The 26,015-nt window shown below is 44.8% G+C and overlaps 1 protein-coding gene across 3 annotated transcripts in view; it reads right to left on the bottom strand.

The window, feature by feature from the left end:
- Positions 1–26,015, bottom strand: part of GYG2 (glycogenin 2) — a 26,272-nt gene extending 257 nt beyond the window's left edge. Inside the window, exons 1-11 of one of the 3 annotated variants that reach the window (XM_070402711.1) lie at positions 25,980–26,015; positions 25,527–25,679; positions 19,965–20,106; positions 17,373–17,547; positions 14,708–14,870; positions 13,391–13,517; positions 11,278–11,500; positions 9,770–9,955; positions 4,458–4,580; positions 2,320–2,427; positions 1–374 (exon numbers count right to left, since the gene is read on the bottom strand). The exon at positions 1–374 is cut by the window's left edge and continues 257 nt beyond it. In XM_070402711.1, coding sequence (XP_070258812.1) covers positions 213–374; positions 2,320–2,427; positions 4,458–4,580; positions 9,770–9,955; positions 11,278–11,500; positions 13,391–13,517; positions 14,708–14,870; positions 17,373–17,547; positions 19,965–20,106; positions 25,527–25,533 — 1,416 coding nt within the window. In that variant the 5' untranslated portion in view covers positions 25,534–25,679; positions 25,980–26,015 and the 3' untranslated portion in view covers positions 1–212. Of the gene's footprint in view, positions 375–2,319; positions 2,428–4,457; positions 4,581–9,769; positions 9,956–11,277; positions 11,501–13,390; positions 13,518–14,707; positions 14,871–17,372; positions 17,772–19,964; positions 20,107–25,526; positions 25,680–25,979 lie in introns of those variants that run through there. The other 2 variants (XM_070402710.1, XM_070402709.1) reach the window with 2 other exon arrangements.

Genomic DNA, 26,015 nt, shown 5'->3' on the forward strand with positions numbered 1-26,015 from the left:
ACCAGCAGGCGGCTTCCAGCTGGGTTGTTCACGGTCCACGCTATTTTATTTATTTTTCTGCGAGGCACTCAGGTTGGTCGACCGTCGATCGCGGCGAAGACAGGCACGTGGTTGAACCGTGAAGACAGACACGGAGCTGACCAGCGTTGCCCTTTGGGAAGACACGAGAGGAGACGCTCACCCAGCAGAACATGGCGGACGGGACCGCGGCGTCACTGCAGGAACCGGTCCAGCTTCTCCTGGATGCGGGCAAAGGCGTCCGTGCCCATGTAGTCGATGTGGCCCTCTTCCCACTTCCTCCGCTGTTCCTCCGGGCTCAGCGCCCTGACCTTCTCGCTGATGGAGATCTCGGAAATGGACGTGGCCAGGTCCACCTGGGGGAGACAAGCCGGCGGGAGATGTTCCTTGTTTTGTTATGTTTTTACGAGATGCCCGGTGCACGAATTCGTGCATGGTGGCGGGGGCGGGGGGTGAGTCCCTCAGCCTGGCCAGCGATCGGTGCTGATGGGGGCCAGCCGGCCAGGGGGAGGGACCATGAAAGTTTGGCTGTGCGAGTGCATTGACCACCAGAGGGCAGCTCCTGCGTTGAGCATCTGCCCCCTGGTGGTCAGTGCGTGTCATAGCGACCGGTCGACCAGTCAACAAGTCATAATGATCGCGTAGGCTTTTATACGTATAGATTGGCTTCAGAGAGAGGAAGTGAGAGGGAAAGAGAAACATCAGTGATGAGAGAGAAACATCCATGATGAGAGAGAACCATGGACCGGCTGCCTCCTGCACGCCCCCTACTGGGGATGGAGCCCACAACCCGGGCATGTGCCCTGGACTGGGAATCGAACCCTGACCTCCTGGTTCATAGATTGACACCCAACCACTGAGCCACGCCAGCCGGGGTAAATATCTATTAAGGCCGGGAGGGGTTGGGGCGGGGGGGGGGGGGGGGCGGCAAGAGATCAACCAAAGGACTTGCATGCATGCATATAAGCATAAACAATGGACACAAGACACCTGGGGGTAGGGGAGGCCGGGGGAAAAAATAAAAAAGGAGACATATGTACTATTCTTTGTAATATTTTAAGCAATAAAACAAAATTAATAAAATTAAATTAAAAAATGAAATGAAAAAATGCAAATGTAAAAAAATATTTTCTCTTTTGTAAAAAATATATTTTATTGATTTTTTATAGAGAGGAAGGGAGATGGATAGAGAGTTAGAAACATCGATCAGCTGCCTCCTGCACGCCCCCTACTGGGGATGTGCCCGCAACCCAGGTACATGCCCTTGACCGGGAATCGAACCCGGGACCTTTCAGTCCGCAGGCCGACGCTCTATCCACTGAGCCACACCGGTCAGGGCATAATTTTTTTTTATTGATTTCAGAGAGGAAGGGAGGAGGACAGAGAGAGATAGAAACATCCATGATGAGAGAGATTCATGGATCAGCTGCCTCCTGCACGCCCCCTACTGGGGATCGAGCCCACAACCCGGGCAGGTGTCCTGACCGGGAATCAAACCTGTGACCTCCTGGTTCCTAGGTCGACGCTCAACCCCTGAGCCAGGCCACTGGCTAAATATCTACACTTTATAAGCCACCCTGACTCTGGCATTGTTGCTATCGCAGCTCGAATAGACCCAGACTCATGTTCAAGGCAAACTTCCATCCTAAGTCTCGTGCCCAGCTACGAAGCTGTATTGCCTTTTCCTTAAAGACCAAATTGTGTTATTAGATCTTCGTTAGGAAAAATTGATAAATTAGCAATCGCTTTCATTAAATGCATCATGGGCCCAGCCAGCGTGGCTCAGTGGTTGTACATCGACCTAGGGACCAGGAGGTCCCGGGTTCGATTCCCGGTCAAGTGCACATGCCCGGGTTGTGGGCTCCATCCCCAACCAGTAGGGGGCGTGCAGGAGGCAGCCGATCCATGATTCTCTCTCTTCATGGATGTCTCTCTCTCTCTCTCATCCTCTCCCTTCCTCTCTGAAATCAATAAAAATATATTATATTATAAAAACAGAAAAGATTCACCCCCAATTCTCCAGCCTTTAGACAACGAACGATATCAGGCAACAGATGGCTGGGTTTCGATGCTCCCCCATTTGAATTAATTTTGCAAAACAGCTTTGAGAGAGAGAAAGGGTGTGATTATGACGGACAGGAGAGAGCGAACAGACCAAGCACCCGGGATGGAGAGAAGACGGACAGATCGCAGACACAGCGAGAGGCAGGTAGAATCGATTTCAACAAAGTGAGTTCACGGCTGGTGGGTGCAGGCGGGGAGCCCCGGGAAAGACGGGGAGCCAAGGACGGGGGGTACCACCTGCAGCACATCCTCAGGCCGGGGGTCCCTGGTGACGTCAACCGGGGGCTCCTGGTTTCGTTCCTCGGATTCCTCCGACCGGCCAGCTCCTGTCTCGTCCGCTGGCTGCTAGAAACACAACCACCCATGGTTAGTCTGGCTTGGGATTCTGAGAATTGTAGTCATTTTTAAAAATATAATTTTATTGATTTCACAGACGAAAGGAGAGGGAGAGAGAGAAACATCCATGATGAGAGAGAATCATGGATCGGCCGCCTCCTGCACGCCCCCTACTGGGGATGGAGCCCGCAACCCGGGCATGTGCCCTTGACCGGGAATCGAACCCGGACCTCCTGGTTCCTAGGTTGATGCTCAACCACTGAGCCACACCGGCCAGGCTCATGGCCGTCCGATTGTCCCAGCTGGGAAAGCTGTTAAGAAAGATCATGGGGACCAACCGACGTGGCTCAGGGGTTGAGCGTCGACCTATGAACCAGGAGGTCCTGGGTTCGTTTCCCGGTCAAGGGCACAGGCCCGGGTTGTGGGCTCGATCCCCAGTGGGGGGTGTGCGGGAGGCAGATGATCCATGATTCTCTCTCATCATCGATGTTTATCTCTCTGCCTCGCTGAAGTCAACATATCTATATATATAATAGCCTAAGTGACCAGCCGGCAGCTATGACGCGCACTGACCACCAGGGAGCAGACGCTCCGACCGGTAGCTATGACATACACTGATTACCAGGGGGCAGACACTCTGACTGGTAGCTATGACGCGCACTGACCACCAGGGGGCAGACGCTCCGACTGGTAGCTATGACGCACATTGACCACCAGGGGACAGACGCTCTGACCGGTAGCTATGACGCGCACTGACCACCAGGGGGTAGACACTCTGACCGGCAGCTATGATGTGCACTGACCACCAGGGGGCAGACGCTCCGACCCTCTGACCGGTAGCTATGACACACACTGACCACCAGGGGGCAGACGTCCAACCGGTAGCTATGATGCACACTGACCACCAGGGGCAGACACTCCGACCGCTAGCTATGACATGCACTGACCACCAGGGGGCAGACGCTCTGACCGGTAGCTATGACATACACTGATCACCAGGGGGCAGACGCTCCAACCGGTAGCTATGACATACACTGACCACCAGGGGGTAGACACTCTGACCGGCAGCTATGACGCGCACTGACCACCAGGGCGCCGTCGCTCCAACCGGTAGCTATGACATACACTGACCACCAGGGGGCAGACGCTCCAACCGGTAGCTATGACATACACTGACCACCAGGGGGCAGACGCTCCGACCGGTAGCTATGACGCGCACTGACCACCAGGGGGCAGACGCTCCAACCGGTAGCTATGACATACACTGACCACCAGGGGGTAGACACTCTGACCGGCAGCTATGACGCGCACTGACCACCAGGGGGCCGACGCTCCAACCGGTAGCTATGACATACACTGACCACCAGGGAGCAGATGCTCCAACCGGTAGCTATGACATACACTGACCACCAGGGGGCAGACGCTCCAACCGGTAGCTATGACGCGCACTGACCACCAGGGGGCAGACGCTCCGACCGGTAGCTATGACGCGCACTGACCACCAGGGGGCAGACGCTCCGACCGGTAGCTATGACGCGCACTGACCACCAGGGGGCAGACACTCTGACTTGTAGCTATGACGCGCACTGACCACCAGGGGGCAGACACTCTGACTTGTAGCTATGACGTGCACTGACCACCAGGGGCAGACGCTCCATCTGTTAGCTATGATGCACATTGACCACCAGGGGGCAGACCGCTCAATGCAGGAGCTGCCGAGCTGCCATGACTTGGCAGCTGCGTTTCTTGGGTGACGCACCCAGAACCAGAGAGGAGGGAGCCCGATTTCGGGGTGCGTCACCCGAGAACCACCCTCTCGCCATCCGGGACCCCTCGGGGGATGTCGGGGAGCCGGTTTCGGCCCGATCCCCGCAGGCCAGGCCGAGGGACCCCACAGGTGCACGAATCCGTGCACCGAGGCCTCTAGTTTATATTTAAAGAAAAGTCATGGACGCAAAACACAGGGCATTTTTTTTGGCCGTGAATGGACGGGCATGCCAACAGAACCAGGACCCCCGAGCGAGACGGCCGAGCTTAACTGTTTCGATGAGCTGAACGGAGGCGGTTGGGGGGTCTGCGACTTCGGCCAATTGGGGAAAAGGTGGTGGATTTGGCTCAGGCATCACTCCAGCCGACGTCTCGAATTCAGGGCAACCTGCCGTCTGTCATAAAAAATAATAATAAATAAATAACAAAATGAGGTTAGCACAGATTTTCATGCAAATGACACAGCTCAATGGAAAACATGTCGTTTATTGTATTTTTTTCTCTGCCTCCAGGATGAAAGGGGGTCGATGAGGGAGAAAGTGTTATGATCACCAATATCTCCGTCTACGTCCGCGTCTGGGTCTCACACCCAACACCAGGTCATAATGTCCTGTATCTACATGGGGCCATGACTAACTCTTTTTAAATATATATATATATATATATTTACATATATATGTGTGTGTGTATATATATATATTTACATATATATGTGTGTGTGTGTATATATATATATTTACATATATATGTGTGTGTGTATATATATATATTTACATATATATGTGTGTGTGTGTATACATACATATATATATATATATATATATATATATATATATATTGATTACAGAGACAAAGAGAGAGGGAGAGAGAGAGAGAGAGAAACATCCCCGGTCAAGGGCACAGGCCCGGATTACAGGCTCGATCCCCAGTAGGGGGCGTGCAGGAGGCAGCCGGTCCATGATTCTCTCTCATCATGGATGTTTCTCTCTCTCTCTCTCTCTCTCTCTTCCTCTCTGAAGTCAATAAAAACACATTTTTAAAGTAAAATAAAATAAGATGAAAAAAATTAAAATAAGAGATGTCCTGTGAACCACAGTCAAGACAAACAAACAAATAACAAAAAATAGTAACTTTCTAAAAAATAAATTAAAAGGACCCTGTCCTGGCTGGTGTGGCTCAGTGGATAGAGCATCGGCCTGTGGACTGCAGGGTCCCGGGTTCGATTCCAGCCAAGGGCACCTGCCCGGGTTGCGGGCTCGATCCCCAGTAGGTGGCGTGCAGGAGGCGGCCGATCCGTGATTCTCTCTCATCATCGATGTTTCTCTCTCTCTCTCCCTTCTTCCTTCCTCTCTGAAATCAATAAAAATAAATTTTTTTATAAAAGAAAGGACACTTTAAAAAAAATACATAAATAACAATTTAAAAAAACAGACCCACGGAAAGGCGGGCTGGAAGTGGTCGATGGGGGGTACAGGGGGCAGATGTAATACTTTCAACAATAACGATATAAAAAAACAAATAACTAGAATAAATCAACCTGCTTTATAGCAGGAAAAAAAGCTCAAAAAATAACAAAAACAAAACAAAACAAAAAAAGCTCTGACCGGTGTGGCTCAGTGGATAGAGCGTCGGCCTGCGGACTGAAGGGTCCCGGGTTCGAATCCTGGTCAAGGGCATGGACCTGGGTTGAAGGCTCAATCCCCAGTGGGGGGCGTACAGGAGGCAGCTGATCGATGTTTCTCTCTCATCGATGTTTCTGACTCTCTATCCCTCTCCCTTCCTCTCTGTAATAAACCAATAAAATATATATATATAAATAATAATAATAATAAAATAATAAGAAGAAAAACACCCCATGAACATTCCCCTCCCTCTACTGCAGTGGTTCTCAACCTTCCTAAGGCCGCGACCCTTGAATACAGCTCCTCATGTTGTGGGGACCCCCAACCATAGAATTATTTTTGTTGCTGCTTCATCACTATATCTATATCATCTATATCTATATCTATATCTATATCTATATCTATATCTATATCATCTATATCTATATCTAGATCTATATCTATATCATCTATATCTATATCTATATCTATATCTATATCTATATCTATATCATCTATATCTATATCTATATCATCTATATCTATATCTATATCTATATCTATACCTATATTTATATCTATATATCTATATCTTCTATATCTATATTCATATCTATATCTAGATCTATATCTATATCATATATATCTATATCTAATCTATATCTATATCTATATCTATATCTATATCTATATCATCTATATCTATATCTATATCTATACCTATATTTATATCTATATATCTATATCTTCTATATCTATATTCATATCTATATCTATATCTATATCATCTATATCTATATCTAATCTATATCTATATCTATATCTATATCATCTATATCTATATCTATATCTATATCATCTATATCTATATCTATATCTATACCTATATTTATATCTATATCTATATCTATATCTTCTATATCTATATTCATATCTATATCTATATCTATATCTATATCATCTATATCTATACTATATCTATATCTATATCATCTATATCTATATCTATATCTATACCTATATTCATATCTATATCTATATCTATATCTATATCATCTATATCTATACTATATCTATATCTATATCTATATCATCTATATCTATATCTATATCTATACCTATATTTATATCTATATATCTATATCTTCTATATCTATATTCATATCTATATCTATATCTATATCATCTATATCTATATCTAATCTATATCTATATCTATATCTATATCATCTATATCTATATCTATATCTATATCATCTATATCTATATCTATATCTATACCTATATTTATATCTATATCTATATCTATATCTTCTATATCTATATTCATATCTATATCTATATCTATATCTATATCATCTATATCTATACTATATCTATATCTATATCTATATCATCTATATCTATATCTATATCTATACCTATATTCATATCTATATCTATATCTATATCTATATCATCTATATCTATACTATATCTATATCTATATCTATATCATCTATATCTATATCTATATCTATACCTATATTTATATCTATATATCTATATCTTCTATATCTATATTCATATCTATATCTATATCTATATCATCTATATCTATATCTAATCTATATCTATATCTATATCTATATCATCTATATCTATATCTATATCTATATCATCTATATCTATATCTATATCTATATCTATATCATCTATATCTATATCTATATCTATACCTATATTTATATCTATATCTATATCTATATCTTCTATATCTATATTCATATCTATATCTATATCTATATCTATATCATCTATATCTATACTATATCTATATCTATATCTATATCATCTATATCTATATCTATATCTATACCTATATTTATATCTATATCTATATCTATATCTTCTATATCTATATTCATATCTATATCTATATCTATATCTATATCTATACCTATATTTATATCTATATCTATATATTTATCTATATCAGTGGTTCTCAACCTTCCTAAGGCCGCGACCCTTGAATACAGCTCCTCATGCTGTGGGGACCCCCAACCATAACATTATTCTCGTGGCTACGTCATCGCTGTCATGTGGCTGCTGTGACGAATCGTCATGGAAACATCTGATCTGCAGGATGGATTTCCATGGTGACACATTGAACATCATGAAAGCACAGGGATCAATCACAAAGACAATATGTGATTATATATGTGTTTTCCGACGGCTTTAGGCGACCCCTGTGAAAGGGCCGTTCGACCCCCAAAGGGGTCGCGACCCACAGGTTGAGAACCGCTGCTGTACTGCGTTAAAAACATTAAGTTGGGGGGAGGGAAGGGGAGGGGAGGGGGGAAAACCCAGAGTTGAAAAATTCTAGGAATGGCCAGCAGGGGGCAGTGACAGCGCATAACTAATCCCAAGGGGACCTGGGGTTGAAATAATGAAATATACCGCAGATCCCGTTCAAAGCCTCCCAACTTCGTCACTTTTACCGACCCAGCTAGGCCTTGCCTTTTGTGTGTCTTTGCTTTTGTTTTTGTTTCATTTATTGTATTTATTTTATTTTTTAAATTATTTTAATTTTTATTTATTATTATTTATTTATTATTTTTTATTTTGTATTTTTTAAATTTTTATTTATTATTATTGTCATTATATTTTATTTTTTTAATTTTTTAAATTTTTATTTATTATTATTTTTATTATTTTTTTATATTTTATTTTTTAAATTTTTCAAATTTTTATTTATCTTTGATTATCTTTTATTTTTTTATTCTTTAAATTTTTATTTATTATTATTTTTTATTATTTTATTATCTTTTATTTTTTAATTTTTTAAAATTTTTATTTATTATTATATTTTATTTTTAATTTTTAAAAATATTTAAATTTTTTTTAATATTTATTTATTATTATTTTTATTATTTTTTATATTTTATTTTTTAAATTTTTAAATTTTTATTTATTATCTTTGATTATCTTTGATTTTTTTATTTTTTAAATTTTTATTTATTATTATTTTTAATTTTTAATTTTTTATTTATTTTATTATGTATATACTTTTTAAGAGTGTTTTTTTTTAATCTTGTTACAGGCCTGGCTCACTCCTTGCAGAGAGAGCAAGAGCAGCTCTGTACCTACCCTAAGAGCTTCAGGGCAGATTCCTGGAATTCCTGGAGCAGCTCACGCCCTATATTTAACTCGCCCCAGACACGCCTGGGCCAGATGTCAGCCCCGGACGGGAGGACGGAAAAACCAGCAGAAAAGCTCACTCTCTACCCTCTTCCTCTTCACTGTGCAAACCTTGAGGGTCTGGGTTGGCCGTTGTAATTACTCATTTTTTAAAAAATATATTTTCATCGATTTCAGAGAGAGGAAGGGGGAGGGAGGGAGAGAGATAGAAACATCCATGAGGAGAGAGAATCATGGACCGGCTGCCTCCTGCACGCCCCCTACTGGTTGGGGGTGGAGCCTGCAACCCGGGCATGTGCCCTTGAATGGGAATCGAACCCGGGACCCTTCAGTCCACAGGCAGATGCTCTATCCACTGAGCCAAACTGGCTAGAGCTGCAGCCAAATATTTACTTTAAAAAAATTTTTTTTTGTAACTTAATTAGCAAAGCTTTTACTTTCTTCCTCTCTCTCTCTCTCTATTTCTCTTTCTTTCTTTCTTTCTTTCTTTCTTTCTTTCTTTCTTTCTTTCTTTCTTTCTTTCTTTCTTTCTTTTCTCCCTTCCACACCAACCCGGCTTTCAAAAATATTTTTTATTGATATTTAAAAAGAGAGAGAGGGAGAGAGAGAGAGAGAAAAACATCAATGAGGAGAGAGAATCACGGACCGGCTGCCTCCCGCACGCCCCCTAGTGGTTGGGGATGGAGCCCGCAACCTGGGCATGTGTCCAGACCGGGAATCGAACCCTGACCTCCTGGTTCCTAGATCCACGCTCAACCACTGAGCCACACTGGCCGGGCCCAATGCCTGATTTCCCCTCTCACCTTTCTGTGTGGGGTGCTGGTACTTCCGTCTCCTGAAGGGGCTCCTTCAGACGAAAGTGGGGTCTCAGTCACTACCGTGGGCATCTCCAAAGGTTCCCCAGGAGCCGTGGCCTCTGAATTCGCACCCGGCCCCTCCGCACAAGGCGCTACATTTGCACACGGCACCTCAACGCGAGGGAGAGAATTCTGCGCACAGAGAAACGGACACAATTATCAGGGCTTCCTTACGACTTTTCAACTCTCGAACTGACCTCAGATCCCTAAGACCCACCCCGTTCTCTGGCTCCCCAACTCGACTATCGGTATTGATTCAATACGAGAGGCCCGGTGCGCGAATTCCAACACCGGTGGGGTCCCCAGACCTGGCCGATCGGGACCTGCCAGTGAGGGGGAGGGAGGGGGGAGTGTGCAGCCCTGGCCGGTGTGGCTCAGCGGATAGAGCGTCAACCTGCGGACTGAAGGGTCCCGGGTTCGATTCCCGGTCAAGGGCATGGACCTGGGTTGCGGGCACATCCCCAGTGGGGGGCATGTGCAGGAGGCAGCTGATCGATGTTTCTCTCTCATCATGGATGTTTCTAACTCTCTATCCCTCTCCCTTCCTCTCTGTAAAAAAATCAATAAAATATTTAAAAATACAGAGTGTGGGAGGTTGGCTGTGGGAGAACATTGACCACCAGGAAACAGCTCCTGCGTTGAGCGTCTGCCCCCTGGTGGTCAGTGTGCGTCATAGCAACCGGTCGACCGGTCTTTCCCGACGTTCTGTTCGTTTGGTCCTAACAATCACTTAAGCTTTTTATATACATAGATGTTAGGTCTGATCAAATAATTGTTTGTTTTTATATTTGTTTTTTTTGTGTGTGTGTTTTTTTTTAAGTAATTTTTAAAAATATATTTTATTGATTTTTTACAGAGAGGAAGGGAGAGGGATAGATAGTTAGAAACATCGATGGGAGAGAAACATCGACCAGCTGCCTCCTGCACATCTCCCACTGGGGATGTGCCCGCAACCCAGGTCCATGCCCTTGACCGGGAATCGAACCCGGGACCCTTCAGTCCCCAGGCCGACGCTCTATCCACCGAGCCAAGCCAGTTTTGGCGTTATATTTGTTTTTGATACATTTTTATTGATTAGCCAATGGGAAGGGTAGCAGAGGTATGGCTAATTACCATGTTTCTCTTTTATTAGATAGGATACCTATCTCTCTCTCTATATATATATAGATGTTAGGTCTGATCAAATAATTGTTCATATGTTTGTTTTTGATACATTTTTATTTATTTCAAAAAGGGAAGGAGAGAGAAACATCCATGATGTGAGAGAATCATGGATCGGCTGCCTCCTGCACGCCCCCTACTGGGGGTCGAGGCCACAACCTGGGCATGTGCCCTTGACCGGGAATCGAACCCGGGACCTCCTGGTTCCTAGGTCGATGCTCAATCGCTGAGCCAGGCCGGCAGGATTGACTTGATTCTCAACTCCTGTGTCCCGAGGGAATCCGCCCACTTACCGTGCGTCCGGGCGGCGGATGCCGTGGCTCGTCCGGGATGCGTTCGTACAGAGGCAAGACGCTGCGGTGGTAGATGTTCCACCACAGGTTCAGGAAGCTCAGCTGGTGCTGGGGGGCCGCCCCAGGGGCCTCCTCCAGCACCGAGCCCGTCTGCGGGTTGTACCTGTAGCTCCACGGCTTCTTGGGCCCCAGAAAGTGGACCACCTTCGCCCTCGAACCGAACCTGAGAAGGAAACACACAGGACATTTCCACTCGGGGGTGGACAGACACGTTCAAAAGGCAACCAACAGCTCGGCCAGTCTTGCTCAGTGGTGAGCGTCGACCTGTGAACCAGGAGGTCAGGGTTCGATTCCCGGTCAAGGGTAGGTGCCTGGGTTGCGGGCTCGATCCCCAGTAGGGGGCGTGCAGGAGGCAGCCGGTCCGTGATTCTCTCTCATCATGGATGTTTCTCTCTCTCTCCCTCTCCCTTCCTCTCTCTGAAATCAATTTTTTTTTTTAAAAAAAAAGCAACAGCAGGGGAAAAAAAAAATTAGCTTTTAATAATACATAATGCAAGCTGCAAACCAAAAAAAAAAAAACAACTTAAAAAAAGGCTTATTTTATAAGATTATGAATTTCTCCTTCTCGATCTGTTTTATATTTTCTCAATTACCACCACACCCAACACTCAGAAACATTTTTATTGACTTGGCTTTCCTGTGGTCGGTGACGTTTATGACTGGTTTGCTTTTGTATTCCATTTCCTCCAATTTCTCCCCCTGGGCAACCATCAGCTTATTTTCTGAACCTGCTTTTGTTTGTTTTATTTGTTCATTTATTTTATTTTGAGATTCCACATACAAGTGAAATCGCCTGGTGTTTGTCTTTCTCTGTCTGCCCTATTTCACCCTCTCGACCAGCCGTTCTCATCCCGTGGGTTGTGACCCCTTTGGCGATCGAACGACCCTTTCGCGGGGGTCGCCTAAGGCCATCCTGCATCTCCGATATTTCCATGAGGATTCGTCACAGTAGCAACATCACAGTGATGACGTAGCCACGAAAATAATTTTATGGTTGGGGGTCCCCACATGAGCAGCTGTCTTGAAAGGGCCAGAAGGTTGAGAACCACTGCTCTAGGTCCACGCATGCTGTTGCCAATGGTAAGCTCTAGTCCTTTTTCATGGCTGCGTAATATTCCACTGCGTACCTGTGGCCGGAGCGGCTCTAGAGTTCAGCCTCACATTGTTACAATTTGAACATCGTTAAAGCGTCGTGATTAACCGCAAAAACAGCATGCAATGATATATGTGTTTTCCGACGGTCTTAGGCGACCCACAGGTTGAGAACCGCTGCCCTCGATCCTTCCTGGGAAGCTAATGAGCTGTGGGAGGTGCAGCAAATGCTGCCAAAACAAGTGAAACTCACAAGAACATTGTAACTATGGTGACCACCACCTTGTCTTTCTCCGACGACGATAAAATAAAGGCTCGGCGTGCTGGCTGGATCCATCTTTTCTGCGGCCTCATCCGGGCACAGGGGATCCACCAAGCCCCAGCTGTATTCTCTTTGTCAATCTTTTCTTTAATTCCTCGCCGCCCCCCCTCCGGTTCACAGAACCCTTGGCTGTGCGGGCACGGAACATACATGCACCACGGCGTCTCTGTCCGCTTGTCTGTGGTCGGACTCCTAGCTTCCTGCTGTCAATCATGTTCGATCTCCAGTAGGAAGGGAGCCGGTCGATCCATGATCCTCTCTCATTATTCATGTTTTTCTCTCTCTCCTTCCCTCTCCCTTCCTCTCTCTGAAGTTCAACAAAAACACGTTTCAAAAATTCAAAAGCCCCCCCGCCCCTCCCCGGCCGGTTTGGTTCAGTGGATAGACGGTCGCCCTCCGGACTGAAGGGTCCCGGGTTCGAATCCGGTCAAGGGCAGATGCCCAGTTTGCAAGAGGCAGCCGATGCATGATTCTCTCTCATCGGTGATGTTTCTCTCTCTCTCTCTCTCCCTCTCCCTTCCTCTCTCTGGAATCAATTTAAAAAAAAATAAAATAAAATAAATAAAATTTCCCAAGCTGATGCGAGGTGGTAATGCCTCAGAGTCAGACCCGGGACCGGGCACGCGTGCGGGCACTTACTGTCTGAACGCCGGGCTGTAGGTGTAAGCGTTGCTGCTGCTGAGGTTGTAGACGAAGGGCAAGTGTTTCTGAATGTCGGCCGTGGCCCAGCTGCTGAAGAAACTGTTGAGCAGGCCCTGATCGGCCCCTGAACGGTGAACAGAGAAGTTAACGTCAACAAGGGCGTTTGAAGGTCATTGAAGCTCATTGAAGGTCACTCAGCACATTTCTCCTCTCTTCCTGCTCAAACATGATTGTTCTCTCAAAGTGCGACGTACATCAGCCTCCTTCCTTTTTATTCAGAACCAGCAGGAGCCCCGGCCGGTATGGCTCAGTGGATAGAGCGTCGGCCTGCGGACGGAAGGGTCCCGGGTTCGATTCCCAGTCAAGGGCACATGCCCGGGTGGCAGGCACCATCCCCAACCAGTAGGGGGCGTGCAGGAGGCGGCCAATCCATGATTCTCTGTCCTCATGGACATTTCTCTCTCTCTCTCTCCCTCTCCCTCTCCCTTCCTCTCTGACATCAATAAAAATATATTTTTTAAAAGAATACTAGGGGTGTTTGAAGGTCATCCAAGGTCACTGAACACATTTCTCCTCTCTGCCCGCTAAAACATTATCCTTGTCTCAAAGTGAGACATAAACCAACAATCATTCATTTGTATCGATTACCAGTAGGGGAATACCATGAATACATGATTGTTTATGGTATACTATTCATTATTTTATTTTAAAAATTCTTTTCTTTTATATATAAACTAGAGGCCCGGTGCACGAATTCGTGCACGGCTGGGGTCCGGCTGGCCTGCCAAGATTGGGGCTGACGGGGGGCGGGGCAGGCCGGGGGGAGGGGCCTCGGGAGGTTGGCCATCTGGCCTCGCCTCCTGGCCGAACTCCCGGTCGGACTCTCAGTCAAGGGGACAATTTGCATAGTAGCCTTTTGTTCTATAGGATTGCCAGGTCAGTAGGCTGGTTGGACAGACAGACAGTAGGTAGGTCCCTTAGCCTTTTATACATATAGATATTATTTAATTGATTTCAGAGAGGAAGGGAGAGAGAGAGATAGAAACATCCATGATGAGATAGAATCATGGATCGGCTGCCTCCTGCACGCCCCCTACTGGGGAACGAGCCCACCACCCGGGCATGTGCCCTTGACCGGGAATCGAACCCGGGACCCTTCAGTCTTTAGGCCGATAGCTCTATCCACTGAGCCACACCAGCTTGGGCATTTTGTGTTGAAATTTTCACTCATTCCCAGGAAGGGGCGGAGGGGTAAGGATGGGGCAGGGGAGGAGGGTATAGGGTCCCCCAAAATCCCAGCTGTCCCTCACGCACCATCGTAGCTGCCGTGGTCCGTGGCATGCTGCAGCAAGAGGCGGTGTGTCCGCAGGGAAGGCCGGAAGACGAACACCCCGCTGTTGAAGCAGTCGGGCCAGCCGGGGTCCGGGGCGGCCGAAAACTCGCTCCTCTCAAACAGCTCATCGATGTTGCACAGCACCTGTCGATCAGAGCAGGGGACACCTGTAGCCACGCCCCTCCCTGTGGCTTCCGGTTTCGCAGGTGAGAAAGGAGGGAGGGGCTTGAGGAGGGAGGGGCCAGACAGGGTTGGCTCCTTGCAAACTGTCCATCAGAGGAGGTCTGAGCCCCAGGATGGTTGCTCTCTCTACAGATGACAAAAAAAAAAAAATAGCCAATCAAGACGTTCTCACAACAGACAAAAAAAAGAAATAGCCAATCAAGACGTTCTCACTACAGACAAAAAAAAAATAGCCAATCAAGACGCTCTCACTACAGACAAAAAAAAAATAGCCAATCAAGACGCTCTCATAACAGACAAAAAAAAAATAGCCAATCAAGATGCTCTCACAACAGACAAAAAAACAAATAGCCAATCAAGATGCTCTCACAACAGACAAAAAAAAATAGCCAATCAAGACGCTCTCACTACAGACAAAAAAAAAAATAGCCAATCAAGACGCTCTCACTACAGACAAAAAAAAAATAGCCAATCAAGACGCTCTCACTACAGACAAAAAAATAATAGCCAATCAAGTGCTGGCCGGTGTGGCTCAGTGGTTGAGCGTCGACCTAGGAACCAGGAGGTCTCAGGTTCGATTCCCAGTCAAGGGCACATGCAAGTGAGTGGGTGCCGGAGACAGCCAATCAATGATGTTCCTCTCTCATCGATGTTTCTATCTCTCTATCCCTCTCCCTACCTCTCTCTCTAAAAATCAACTTTAAAATATATTTTTTTTAAAAAGTCCCATCAGAAATCCCAATTCCATATGCAATCAGGGCAAGATTTTATTATTGTTATTATTATTGTTGTTGTTGTTGTTTGTAATGACTCTGTTCTGTGTAGTTGAAATAATGTAGTTGTCAACCCATCCTGGGGGGGGGGGGGGGAGGTAATTTCAAGTCACTCACTGCAGGGTTATTGGGGAAGTTAGACTTGATTTTTTTAAAAATATGTTTTTATTGATTTCAGAGAGAAAAGAGAGAGAGAGAAAGAGAGAGAGAGAGAGAGAGAGAGAGAGAGAGAGAAACATCCATGATGAGAAAGAATCATGGATCAGCTGCCTCCTGCACGCCCCCTACTGGGGATGGAGCCCACAACCCAGGCCTGTGCCCTGACAGGGAATCGAACCGTGACCTCCTGGTTCATAGGTCAACGCTCAACCACTGAGCCATACCAGCCAGGATATTTTATTTTTATTTTCTGTAATGACTCTGTTTTGTGTAGATGAAATAATGTGATGGTTTATTTCAAACCTGGGAAGAAACATAATTTCACGTCGCTCACTACCGGGTTCACGGGGATGTCAGACTTAATTTTTTGTTGTGTTTTGTTTTGAATCCTCACCTGAGGATATTTTTTTCCCGATTGATATTTAGAGAGAGTGGAAGGGAAGGAGGGAGAAAGAGAGAGAGAGAGAAGCATTGATGTGAGAGAAACCCATCGATTGGTTGTCTCTCGCATGCACCCCAAGCGGGGATTGAACCTGCAACCCAGGTACATGCCCTTGAACAGGAATCGAACTCGTGACCATTCAGTTTGTGGTCAGACACGCTAACTCCTGGGGTCACCAGCCAGAACGATCTTTTGACAGAATAAATTTTGATGTTAAGAACAGACCCATCCCTAGTCGGTTTGGCTCAGTGGACAAAGCTTCAGCCTGTGGACCAAAGGGTCCTGGGTTCGATTCCCGGTCAAGAACACGTACCCTCAGTTACAGGCTCCTCCCCGGCCCTGGCCCTGGTCGGGGTGTGTGTGCAGGAGGCAACCCATCGATGTGTCTCTCTCACATTAACGTTTCTCTCTGTCTCTCCCTCTCTCTTCCACTCTCCCTAAAAACCAATGGAAAAATATCCACAGGTGAGGATTAAAAAAAAACACACAACAATAATTTTTAAAAAATCAAAATAAAAAATAATAAGAAAAACTATATATATAAAAGCCTAATAGGCAAACTGTCCCCGCGGGAGTTCGACCGGGAGACCAGGCGTTCGACCGCTCGCTATGGTGTGCGCTGACTACCTGGGAAGGGAGGTCCCGGCCAGCAGCCAGAAGGCCCCAATCGGCCCTGATCGCCGGTCAAGCCTAGGGACCCTACCCATGCACGAATTTTGTGCACCGGGCCTCTAGTCTTTATATATAAAAAAGCTTAATATGCAAAGTGTCCCCTCGGGAGTTCGATTGACCAGGAGATCGATCAATTGCTATGATGTGCGCTGACCACCAGGGGGTGTCGTGAAACGAAGCAAGGCCCCGGCCGGCGGCCGGCAGCCACTAGGGACCACACTTGTGCACAAATTTCATGCACCGGGCCTCTAGTAAATAATAAAATAAAATAAAATAAAATACACACAACAGTTCCATGTTGCCTGACGGGAACCCACCCCAAGGTAGCAGCCTGCTAAAGGGGGTGTAGGAGGCGTGGTCTCTGATGGGTTTCTCAACAAGGGAACCGTCTCGGTCCCGCACTCCCAGGGTGCTCACCAGGGTGTCGGCGTCCAGAAACACACACTTGCTGTAACGGGTGAGCGTCCAGCAGTGGAGTTTGGTGAGGGTGACGCCGAGCTCGGGCCGCTTCAGGAAGGCCAGGTGGACGTGGTCGGCGCTGTCCATCAGATCGACCTCGACGATCTCGTCAAATACCCTCGAGAGAATAACCCTGGAAGAGACGTTTGCCAAGAAACCTGGAGACACCCGGCGGGCGTGGCTCGGTGGGTGGTTGCGTGTGGACCTACGAACCAGGAGGTCAGGGTTCGATTCCCGGTCAAGGGCACATGCCCGGGTTGTGGGCTCCATCCCCAGTAGGGGGCGTGCAGGAGGCAGCCGGTCCATGATTCTCTCTCTTCATGGATGTTTCGCTCTCTCTCCCTCTCCTTTCCTCTCTGAAATCAATATATTTTTTAAAAAAAAAACATAAGATGTAGAGAACCATGGAACAGTATATATCCCCATCCCTGCTCAGATACAGGAATCATAAATCCTTTTTTTTTTTGTGAATCCTCACCTGAGGGTATGTTCCCATTGATTTCTAGAGAGATTGGAAGCGAGGGAGACGGACAGACAGGGAGAAATATTGATGTGAGAGAGACACATTGATTGGGTGCCTCCTGCACGAACCGGGATCAGGGCCCTGGCTGGGGAGGAGCCTGCAACTGAGGTCCGTGCCCTGGACCGGAATAGAACCCTGGACCCTTTGGTCTTCAGGCTGACGCTCTACCCACTGAGCCACACCAGCTAGGGCCAGAACTGTCTTAAGAGAGACTGGTCCAGGGTAGCTTTAAGGAAGTCCCTCTCTTTGCGAAATATGTGGCAGCGAGCTGGTAGCAACCAACCGATGTCCACTGTCATATATATATATATATATTTTTTTGCTTTCTGTATTCAGAACTCACATTGTTGGTTGCGTACAAGTTTGAGAGCCCCTACCTTTTATCAACATGAAATCTGCCTCTCTTCCAACGTATTTATTTATTTTTGGTTAAATCTGATGTTGGCATCACCTAAAATATCTTGTGATGACAGAAACCTGAGGAAGAGCTAGAGAAAGGCCGGGAGCATGGCAGTACCATACGGGGAGCCAATCTCTCCATCATCTATCAATCATCATCTATCTATCCATCATCCATCCACCCATCATCCATCTAACTATATCTATCATCTATTTATCTATCCATCCTATCTCTATCTATCCATCATCTACCTATCTATCATCTATCAATCCATCGCCCATCCACCCATCATCCATCTAACTACATCATCTATTTATTTATCTATCTATCCATCCTATCTCTATCTTCTATTTATCCATCCATTCTTTCTACCTATCTACCTATTTCTCTATCATCTATCCATCCATCCATTCTCTCATCTATCTATCTATCTACTCTATATTTAGCTGTTAATCATCTCTGTCTATGTCTCTATATTTATCTATGTATCCATTCATCCATCCATCCGTCCATGCATCCATCTAACCATCCATACACCCATCATCCATCCTATCTATCATCTATCTATATCTATCTATCTATCTACCTATCTATCTATCTATCTATCTAATCTATCATTTATCATCTATCTCTACCATCCATATCTTCATCTACCCATCCATCCATCATCCATTCTATCTATATCTATCTATCTATCTATCTATCTAATCTATCATCTCTATATTTTGCTATTAATCATCTATGTCTATGTATCTATATTTACCCATGTATCCATCCATACATCAATCGGTCCATGCGTCCATCTAACCATTCATACAACCACATATCCATCATCCATTCTATCTATCTATCATCTATCTATCTATCTATCTATCTATCTATCTATCTATCTATAATCTAATCTAATCTATTTATGTACCTGTGTATCTATGTATTTTTCTACCTATGTATCATCTATTTTATCTATCTATCTATCTACCTATCTATCATTTACCATCTATTTATGTATCTGTGAATCTCTGTATTTATCTTTCTACCTATGTCTCATCTATTCTATCATCTACCTATCTATCTATCTATCTATCATCTATCTATATCTATCTCTCTATCTATCATCTATCTATCTATCTATCTATCTATCTATCTATCATCATCTATCTATCTATCTACCTATCTATCTAATCTATTTATGTACCTTTGTATCTATGTATTTTTCTACCTATGTATCATCTATTTTATCTATCTACCATCTATTTATGTATCTGTGAATCTCTGTATCTATCTTTCTACCTATGTCTCATCTATTCTATCTATCTATCAATCTATCATCTATCTATCTATTCTATCTATCAATCTATCTATCTATCATCTATCTATCTATCTTTATCTCTATCGTCTATCTATCTATCTTTATCTCTATCATCTATCTATCTATCTATCTATCTATCTATCTATCCACTCATCCATCCATCCGTCCACCCATCCATTATCTACCCATCGATTCCATGATGGCCAGGGCTCTAGGACCAACACAATTTCAGGGGGACCCCCGCCCCCTTGAGCGCGGGTGACGTTGCTTCTACCCAAGGAGGAGCCCGGTGGGCACAGGTGTGTCTCCGAGTCTTACCTGAGCAGCCTGGACACCTGAGGAGTGACCAACACCACCAGCTCCCGGGTGGCCCTCTGGTCCCTCAGCGACTGGCCCAGGACCAGGGCCCCCTGGCAGTAGGTGTCGTTGGTGGCCAGCGTCACGAAGGCCTGGTCAGACACTGTGGATGCGAACAAAGACGCCTGTCACACGCCTGTCACACGCCTGTTACACACCTGTCACACGCCTGGTGGCTCTCATGGGACGGTGGGGCTCAGGGTCACTGCTCAGTATTCAAACATGTGCACCGGGGCCCGGCCGGTGTGGCTCAGTGGATAGAGCGTGGGCCTGTGGACTGGAGGGTCCTGGGTTCGATTCCAGCCAAGGACACAGGCCCGGGTTGTGGGCTCGATCCCCAGTGGTGGGCGTGCAAGAGGCAGCCGGTCCATGATTCTCTCTCCTCATGGATGTGTCTCTCTCCCTCTCTCTTCCTCCCTGAAATCAATAGAAATATATTTAAACTAGAGGCCCACACACAGGGATCTCATTTCTCAACGAGGCCCGGGTAGCTCTCAGAGGGAGGGAGGGAGGGAGGGAGGGAGGGAGGCAGAAAGATGAAATATAACATGAAGATGAGGGGGGGTTTCTGGGTCTGTGTCCCCCGGGGGCTGACGCCTGGCCTGGCCTTGACATTCCGTTGGGGTCATCGCCGGGAAGGAGCTTCTGGGCACAGGATCCTCTGTCTACGCCTCGTTGGGCGTGTTTTTTTCTTTTCTGTCTTGAATTAAGAAGCTGTGAGGACGCCCGGCATCTCCGGGGCGAGGGGAGGGTGAGGGTGAGCGGATTTAAGAGCTCAAGGCTGGTCCGCAGAAGATGTCTGTCTGTCATCTGTCCGTCTGTCTATCTACTTGTCTATCTACCTGTCTACAATCTATCTATATCTATCTATCGATATCTATCATCCACCTATGTATCTATCAATCCATCATCTAGCTATCCACCCATCATCTCTATCTATCTATCATCTATTTATCTATCTATCTACCTATCCATCCATCATCTATAACTATCTATCTATTTATCTATCTACTTATCTATCTATCATCTATCGTCTACCTACCCACCCATCATCTATAACTATCTATCTATCATCTATCTATCTATCTATGTATCTATCTATCTATCTATCTACTTATCTATATCTGTCTATCTATCTATCTATCTATCTATCTATCTATCTATCTATCGTCTACCTACCCATCCATCATCTATATCTATCTATCTATCTATCTATCTATCTATCTATCTATCTATCTATCGTCTACCTACCCACCCATCATCTATAACTATCTATCTATCATCTATCTATCTACTTATCTATATCTGTCTATCTATCTATCTATCTATCTATCTATCTATCTATCTATCGTCTACCTACCCACCCATCATCTATATCTATCTATCTATCTATCTATCTATCTATCTATCTATCTATCTATCGTCTACCTACCCACCCATCATCTATATCTATCTATCTATCTATCTATCTATCTATCTATCTATCTATCATCTACCTACCCATCCATCATCTATAACTATCTATCTATCTATCTATCTATCTATCTATCTATCTATCTACTTATCTATATCTGTCTATCTATCTATCTATCTATCTATCTATCTATCTATCGTCTACCTACCCACCCATCATCTATATCTATCTATCTATCTATCTATCTATCTATCTATCTATCGTCTACCTACCCACCCATCATCTATAACTATCTATCTATCATCTATCTATCTATCTATCTATCTATCTATCTATCTACTTATCTATATCTGTCTATCTATCTATCTATCTATCTATCTATCTATCGTCTACCTACCCACCCATCATCTATATCTATCTATCTATCTATCTATCTATCTATCTATCTATCTATCGTCTACCTACCCACCCATCATCTATAACTATCTATCTATCATCTATCTATCTATCTATCTACTTATCTATATCTGTCTATCTATCTATCTATCTATCTATCTATCTATCTATCTATCTATCGTCTACCTACCCATCCATCATCTATAACTATCTATCTATCTATCTATCTATCTATCTATCTATCTATCGTCTACCTACTCACCCATCATCTATATCTATCTGTCTATCTATCTATCTATCTATCTATCTATCTATCTATCTATCGTCTACCTACCCATCCATCATCTATAACTATCTATTTATCTATCATCTATCTATCTATCTATCTATCTACTTATCTATATCTATCTATCTATCTATCTATCTATCTATCTATCTATCATCTATCTATCTCTCTGTCTATCTACTGGGGATCAAGCCCACAACCCGGGCATGTGCCCTTGACCCGGAATCGAACCCGGGACCTTTGAGTCCGCAGGCCACAGCTCTATCCACTGAGCCACCCCGGCCAGGGCAAGATCTATTTTTTTAAAATAAAATAAATAAAAATATATTCTCATAACATCCAGCCCAGCCCGAAGAGGGCGGTGGCTGCATCGCTTTATAACGAACCTGAGAAATGTCTATTTCTACCCACCTTCCCACCAGCCCTCCCCTCGCCCGCCGGGTCCTCAATGGCGAGTCTGTCTCCTGCAACGTTTGCTGGAAACCCCCACGGGGTCCCAGGGCTGAAGGACACGTGTCCGAGCACCAGGGGCTGAATGCTGCCATTCTGTGGGCCCCTGGGCTTTGGGGGGAGCGGGGTTGTGGCTCCGGAGCGAGAGCTCCAAGCTGGTCGAAGAGACACAGAACCCTCTGTCTTTCTGCTCTGGGAGGCAGCTCACCGGGACAGCCCCGTTTCCCTGTCTATTTCATTGACTGTATTATTTTATTTTATTTATTGTATTTTATTTTTAAAAATTTTATTATTCTGTTTATTGTATTTTATTTCACTGGTTGCATTTTATTTTATTGTTTTATTTATTGCATGCTATTACATTATTTATTTAATTTAATTTGTTTTATTATTTTATTTTATGTATTGTATTTTATTATTTATTTTACTTTTTAAATTTTATTCTTTTATTTTATTATTTCACTATTTTATTTATTTTTATTTTATTTTATTTATTGTATTTTATTTTATTGGTTGCATTTTATTTTATTGTTTTATTTATTGCATGCTATTACATTATTTATTTAATTTAATTTATTTTATTATTTTATTTTATATATTGTATTTTATTATTTATTTTACTCTTTAAATTTTATTATTTTATTTTATTATTTCATTATTTTATTTATTTTTATTTCATTTTATTTATTGTATTTTATTTATTTATTTATTTTTTAATATATTTTATTTATTTTTTACAGAGAGGAAGGGAGAGAGATAGAGAGCTAGAAACATCGATGAGAGAGAAACATCGATCAGCTGCCTCCTGCACACCTCCCACTGGGGATGTGCCGGCAACCCAGGTACATGCCCTTGACCGGAATCGAACCCGGGACCCCTCAGTCCGCAGGCCGACGCTCTATCCACTGAGCTAAACTGGCTTCGGTGTATTTTATTTTATTGGTTGCATTTTATTTTATTGTTTTATTTATTGCATGCTATTATATTATTTATTTAATTTAATTTAATTAATTTATTTTATTTTATTATTTTATTTTATTTCATTTTATTTTATTTATTTTATTATTTTATTTTATATTTTATTTTATTTTATTATTTATTTTATTTTATTTTATTTTCGTTGTTAATCCTCCCCTGAGGATACTCTTCCATTGGTTTTTAGAGAGAGCAGAAGGGAGAGACAGAGAGAAACATCAACGTGAAAGAGACACCTCGATGGGCTGCCTCCTGCACACGCCCAGACCAGGGCCCGGGCCGGGGAGGAGCCTGCAACCCAGGTACATGCCCTTGACGGGAATCGAACCCGGGACCCTTCGGTCCGCAGGCCGACGCTCTATCCACTGGCCACACCGGCCGGGGCCCTATTTCATTTTATTTTTTGTTATTTTTTAATTTGTTTAAAGAATCTTTTTGATGTTCTAGGTGTTTTGTATTTCCATATAATGTATTTTTACAATATATTTTCATTTTTTAAATTATATTTTTATTGATTTCAAAGAGGAAGGGAGAGAGAAACATCCATGATGAGAGAGAATCATGGACCGGCTGCCTCCTGCACGCCCCCTACTGGGGATGGAGCCTGCAACCCGGGCATGTGCCCCTGACCGGGAATCGAACCCGGGACCCTTCAGTCCGCAGACCGATGCTCTATCCACTGATCCACACCGGCCGGGGCCCTATTTTATTTATTTTTATTTTTTTGTTAATCTTCACCCGAGGATATTTTTAATTTATTTTTATTATTATTTTTAATGACGAGTGGCTGACTTTTTATTTTATTTATTTATTTATTAAATATTTTTTATTGATTTCAGAGAGAGGAAGGGAGAGGGAGAGGGAGAGAGAAACATCCATGATGAGAGAGAATCATGGACTGGCTGCCTCCTGCACGCCCCCTACTGGTTGGGGATGGAGCCCGCAACCTGGGCCTGTGCCCTTGACCGGGACTCGAACCCGGGACCTCCTGGTTCCTAGGTCGATGCTCAGCCACTGAGCCACACCGGCCGGCTGATTATTTTATTTATTTATTTTTTAAGAGAGAGTGGAAAAGAGGGAGGGGGAGAGAGAGAGAGAGAGAAACATCGATCGGTTGCCCCCAGAAAAGGGTTGGGGAATCAAACCTGCAACCCAGGTGGGTGCCCTTGACCGGAAATCGAACCCAAGACCCCTCGGTGCCTGGGGTCCACTCTGTAACCACTGAGCTACACCAGCCAGGGAAGCAACCTGCTTTTAAAAAAAAAAAAAGGAAAGAAAAGCCCTGGTCGGTGTGGCTCAGTGGATAGAGCATTGATTGACCTGCAGACTGGAAGGGTCCCGGGTTCGAGTCCCGGTCAAGGGCACGTGCCCGGGTTGCGGGCTCCATCCCCAACCAGTAGGGGGCGTGCGGGAGGCAGCCGGTCCCTGATTCTCTCTCATCAATGATGCTTCTATCTCCTTCTCCCTCTCCTTCCCTCTCTGAGATAAAAAAATGTATAGAAAGAGAGAGAGAGAGGAAGGAAGGAAGGAAGGAAGGGAGAGGGAGAGGGAGAGGGAGAGGGAGAGAGCGGAAGGAAGGAAGGAAGGAAGGAAGGGAGAGGGAGAGAAAGAAAGAAAGAAAGAAAGAAAGAAAGAAAGAAAGAAAGAAAGAAAGAAAGAAAGAAAGAAAGAAAGAAAGAAAGAAAGAAAGAAAGAAAGAAAGAAAGAAAGAAAGAAAGAAAGAAAGAAAGAAAGAAAGAAAGAAAGAAAGAAAGAAAGAAAGAAAGAAAGAAAGAAAGAAAGAAAGAAAGAAAGAAAGAAGAAAGAAAGAAAGAAAGAAAGAGAAAGAAAGAGAAAGAAAGAAGAAAGAAAGAGAAAGAAAGAAAGAAAGAAGAAAGAAAGAAAGAGAAAGAAAGAAAGAAAGAAAGAAAGAAAGAAAGAAAGAAAGAAAGAAAGAAAGAAAGAAAGAAAGAAAGAAAGAAAGAAAGAAAGAAAGAAAGAAACTTTCGCTCCCCCCACTCACCGGGCATGGTGCGAGGCTCCGTGCGTCCGTGCGCCCGTGCGCCCTTGGCACCCACGTGGAGACGTGCGCCCAGGCGCGCTGCGTGGAGCGTGGGGCCTGCAGCCGGGCCCAGCGCACGCGTCCTCTCCAAGCGACCCGCGCCGCGCTCCAGGCCTGCGGGACACACCCGTGGCTGCAGCTCTAACCCATTGCCTCCTGCGCGCTTCGTGCCACCTGCGCCCCACGCCCCCTCCTCCGCGCTCGGGGGGTCGGGGGCCGCCTCTGCCTTCCGCCCGGGCTCCCCTCACCCCCTGTCCCCCTGCGCGTCATCCGCGTCCCCGCCCTGCCCGGCCCTTCTTCTGCCTCACCGCTGCGCCCCGCCCCCTTCGGTTCGCTCCAGGTGGCCTCGGCCCCCAACTCGGCCCAGTGCCCTCTCCCCCACCCCCCCACCTTCCCCGGCGCCCGCCCGGTTACCTCTTTGAACTTAGATCCACCTCTGCGCCTCTCCAC

The sequence above is a fragment of the Myotis yumanensis genome, unplaced genomic scaffold (genome assembly GCF_028538775.1).
Source record: "Myotis yumanensis isolate MYYU_CA2020_CCGP unplaced genomic scaffold, mMyoYum1.0.hap1 SCAF_24, whole genome shotgun sequence".
Lineage (NCBI taxonomy): Eukaryota > Metazoa > Chordata > Mammalia > Chiroptera > Vespertilionidae > Myotis > Myotis yumanensis.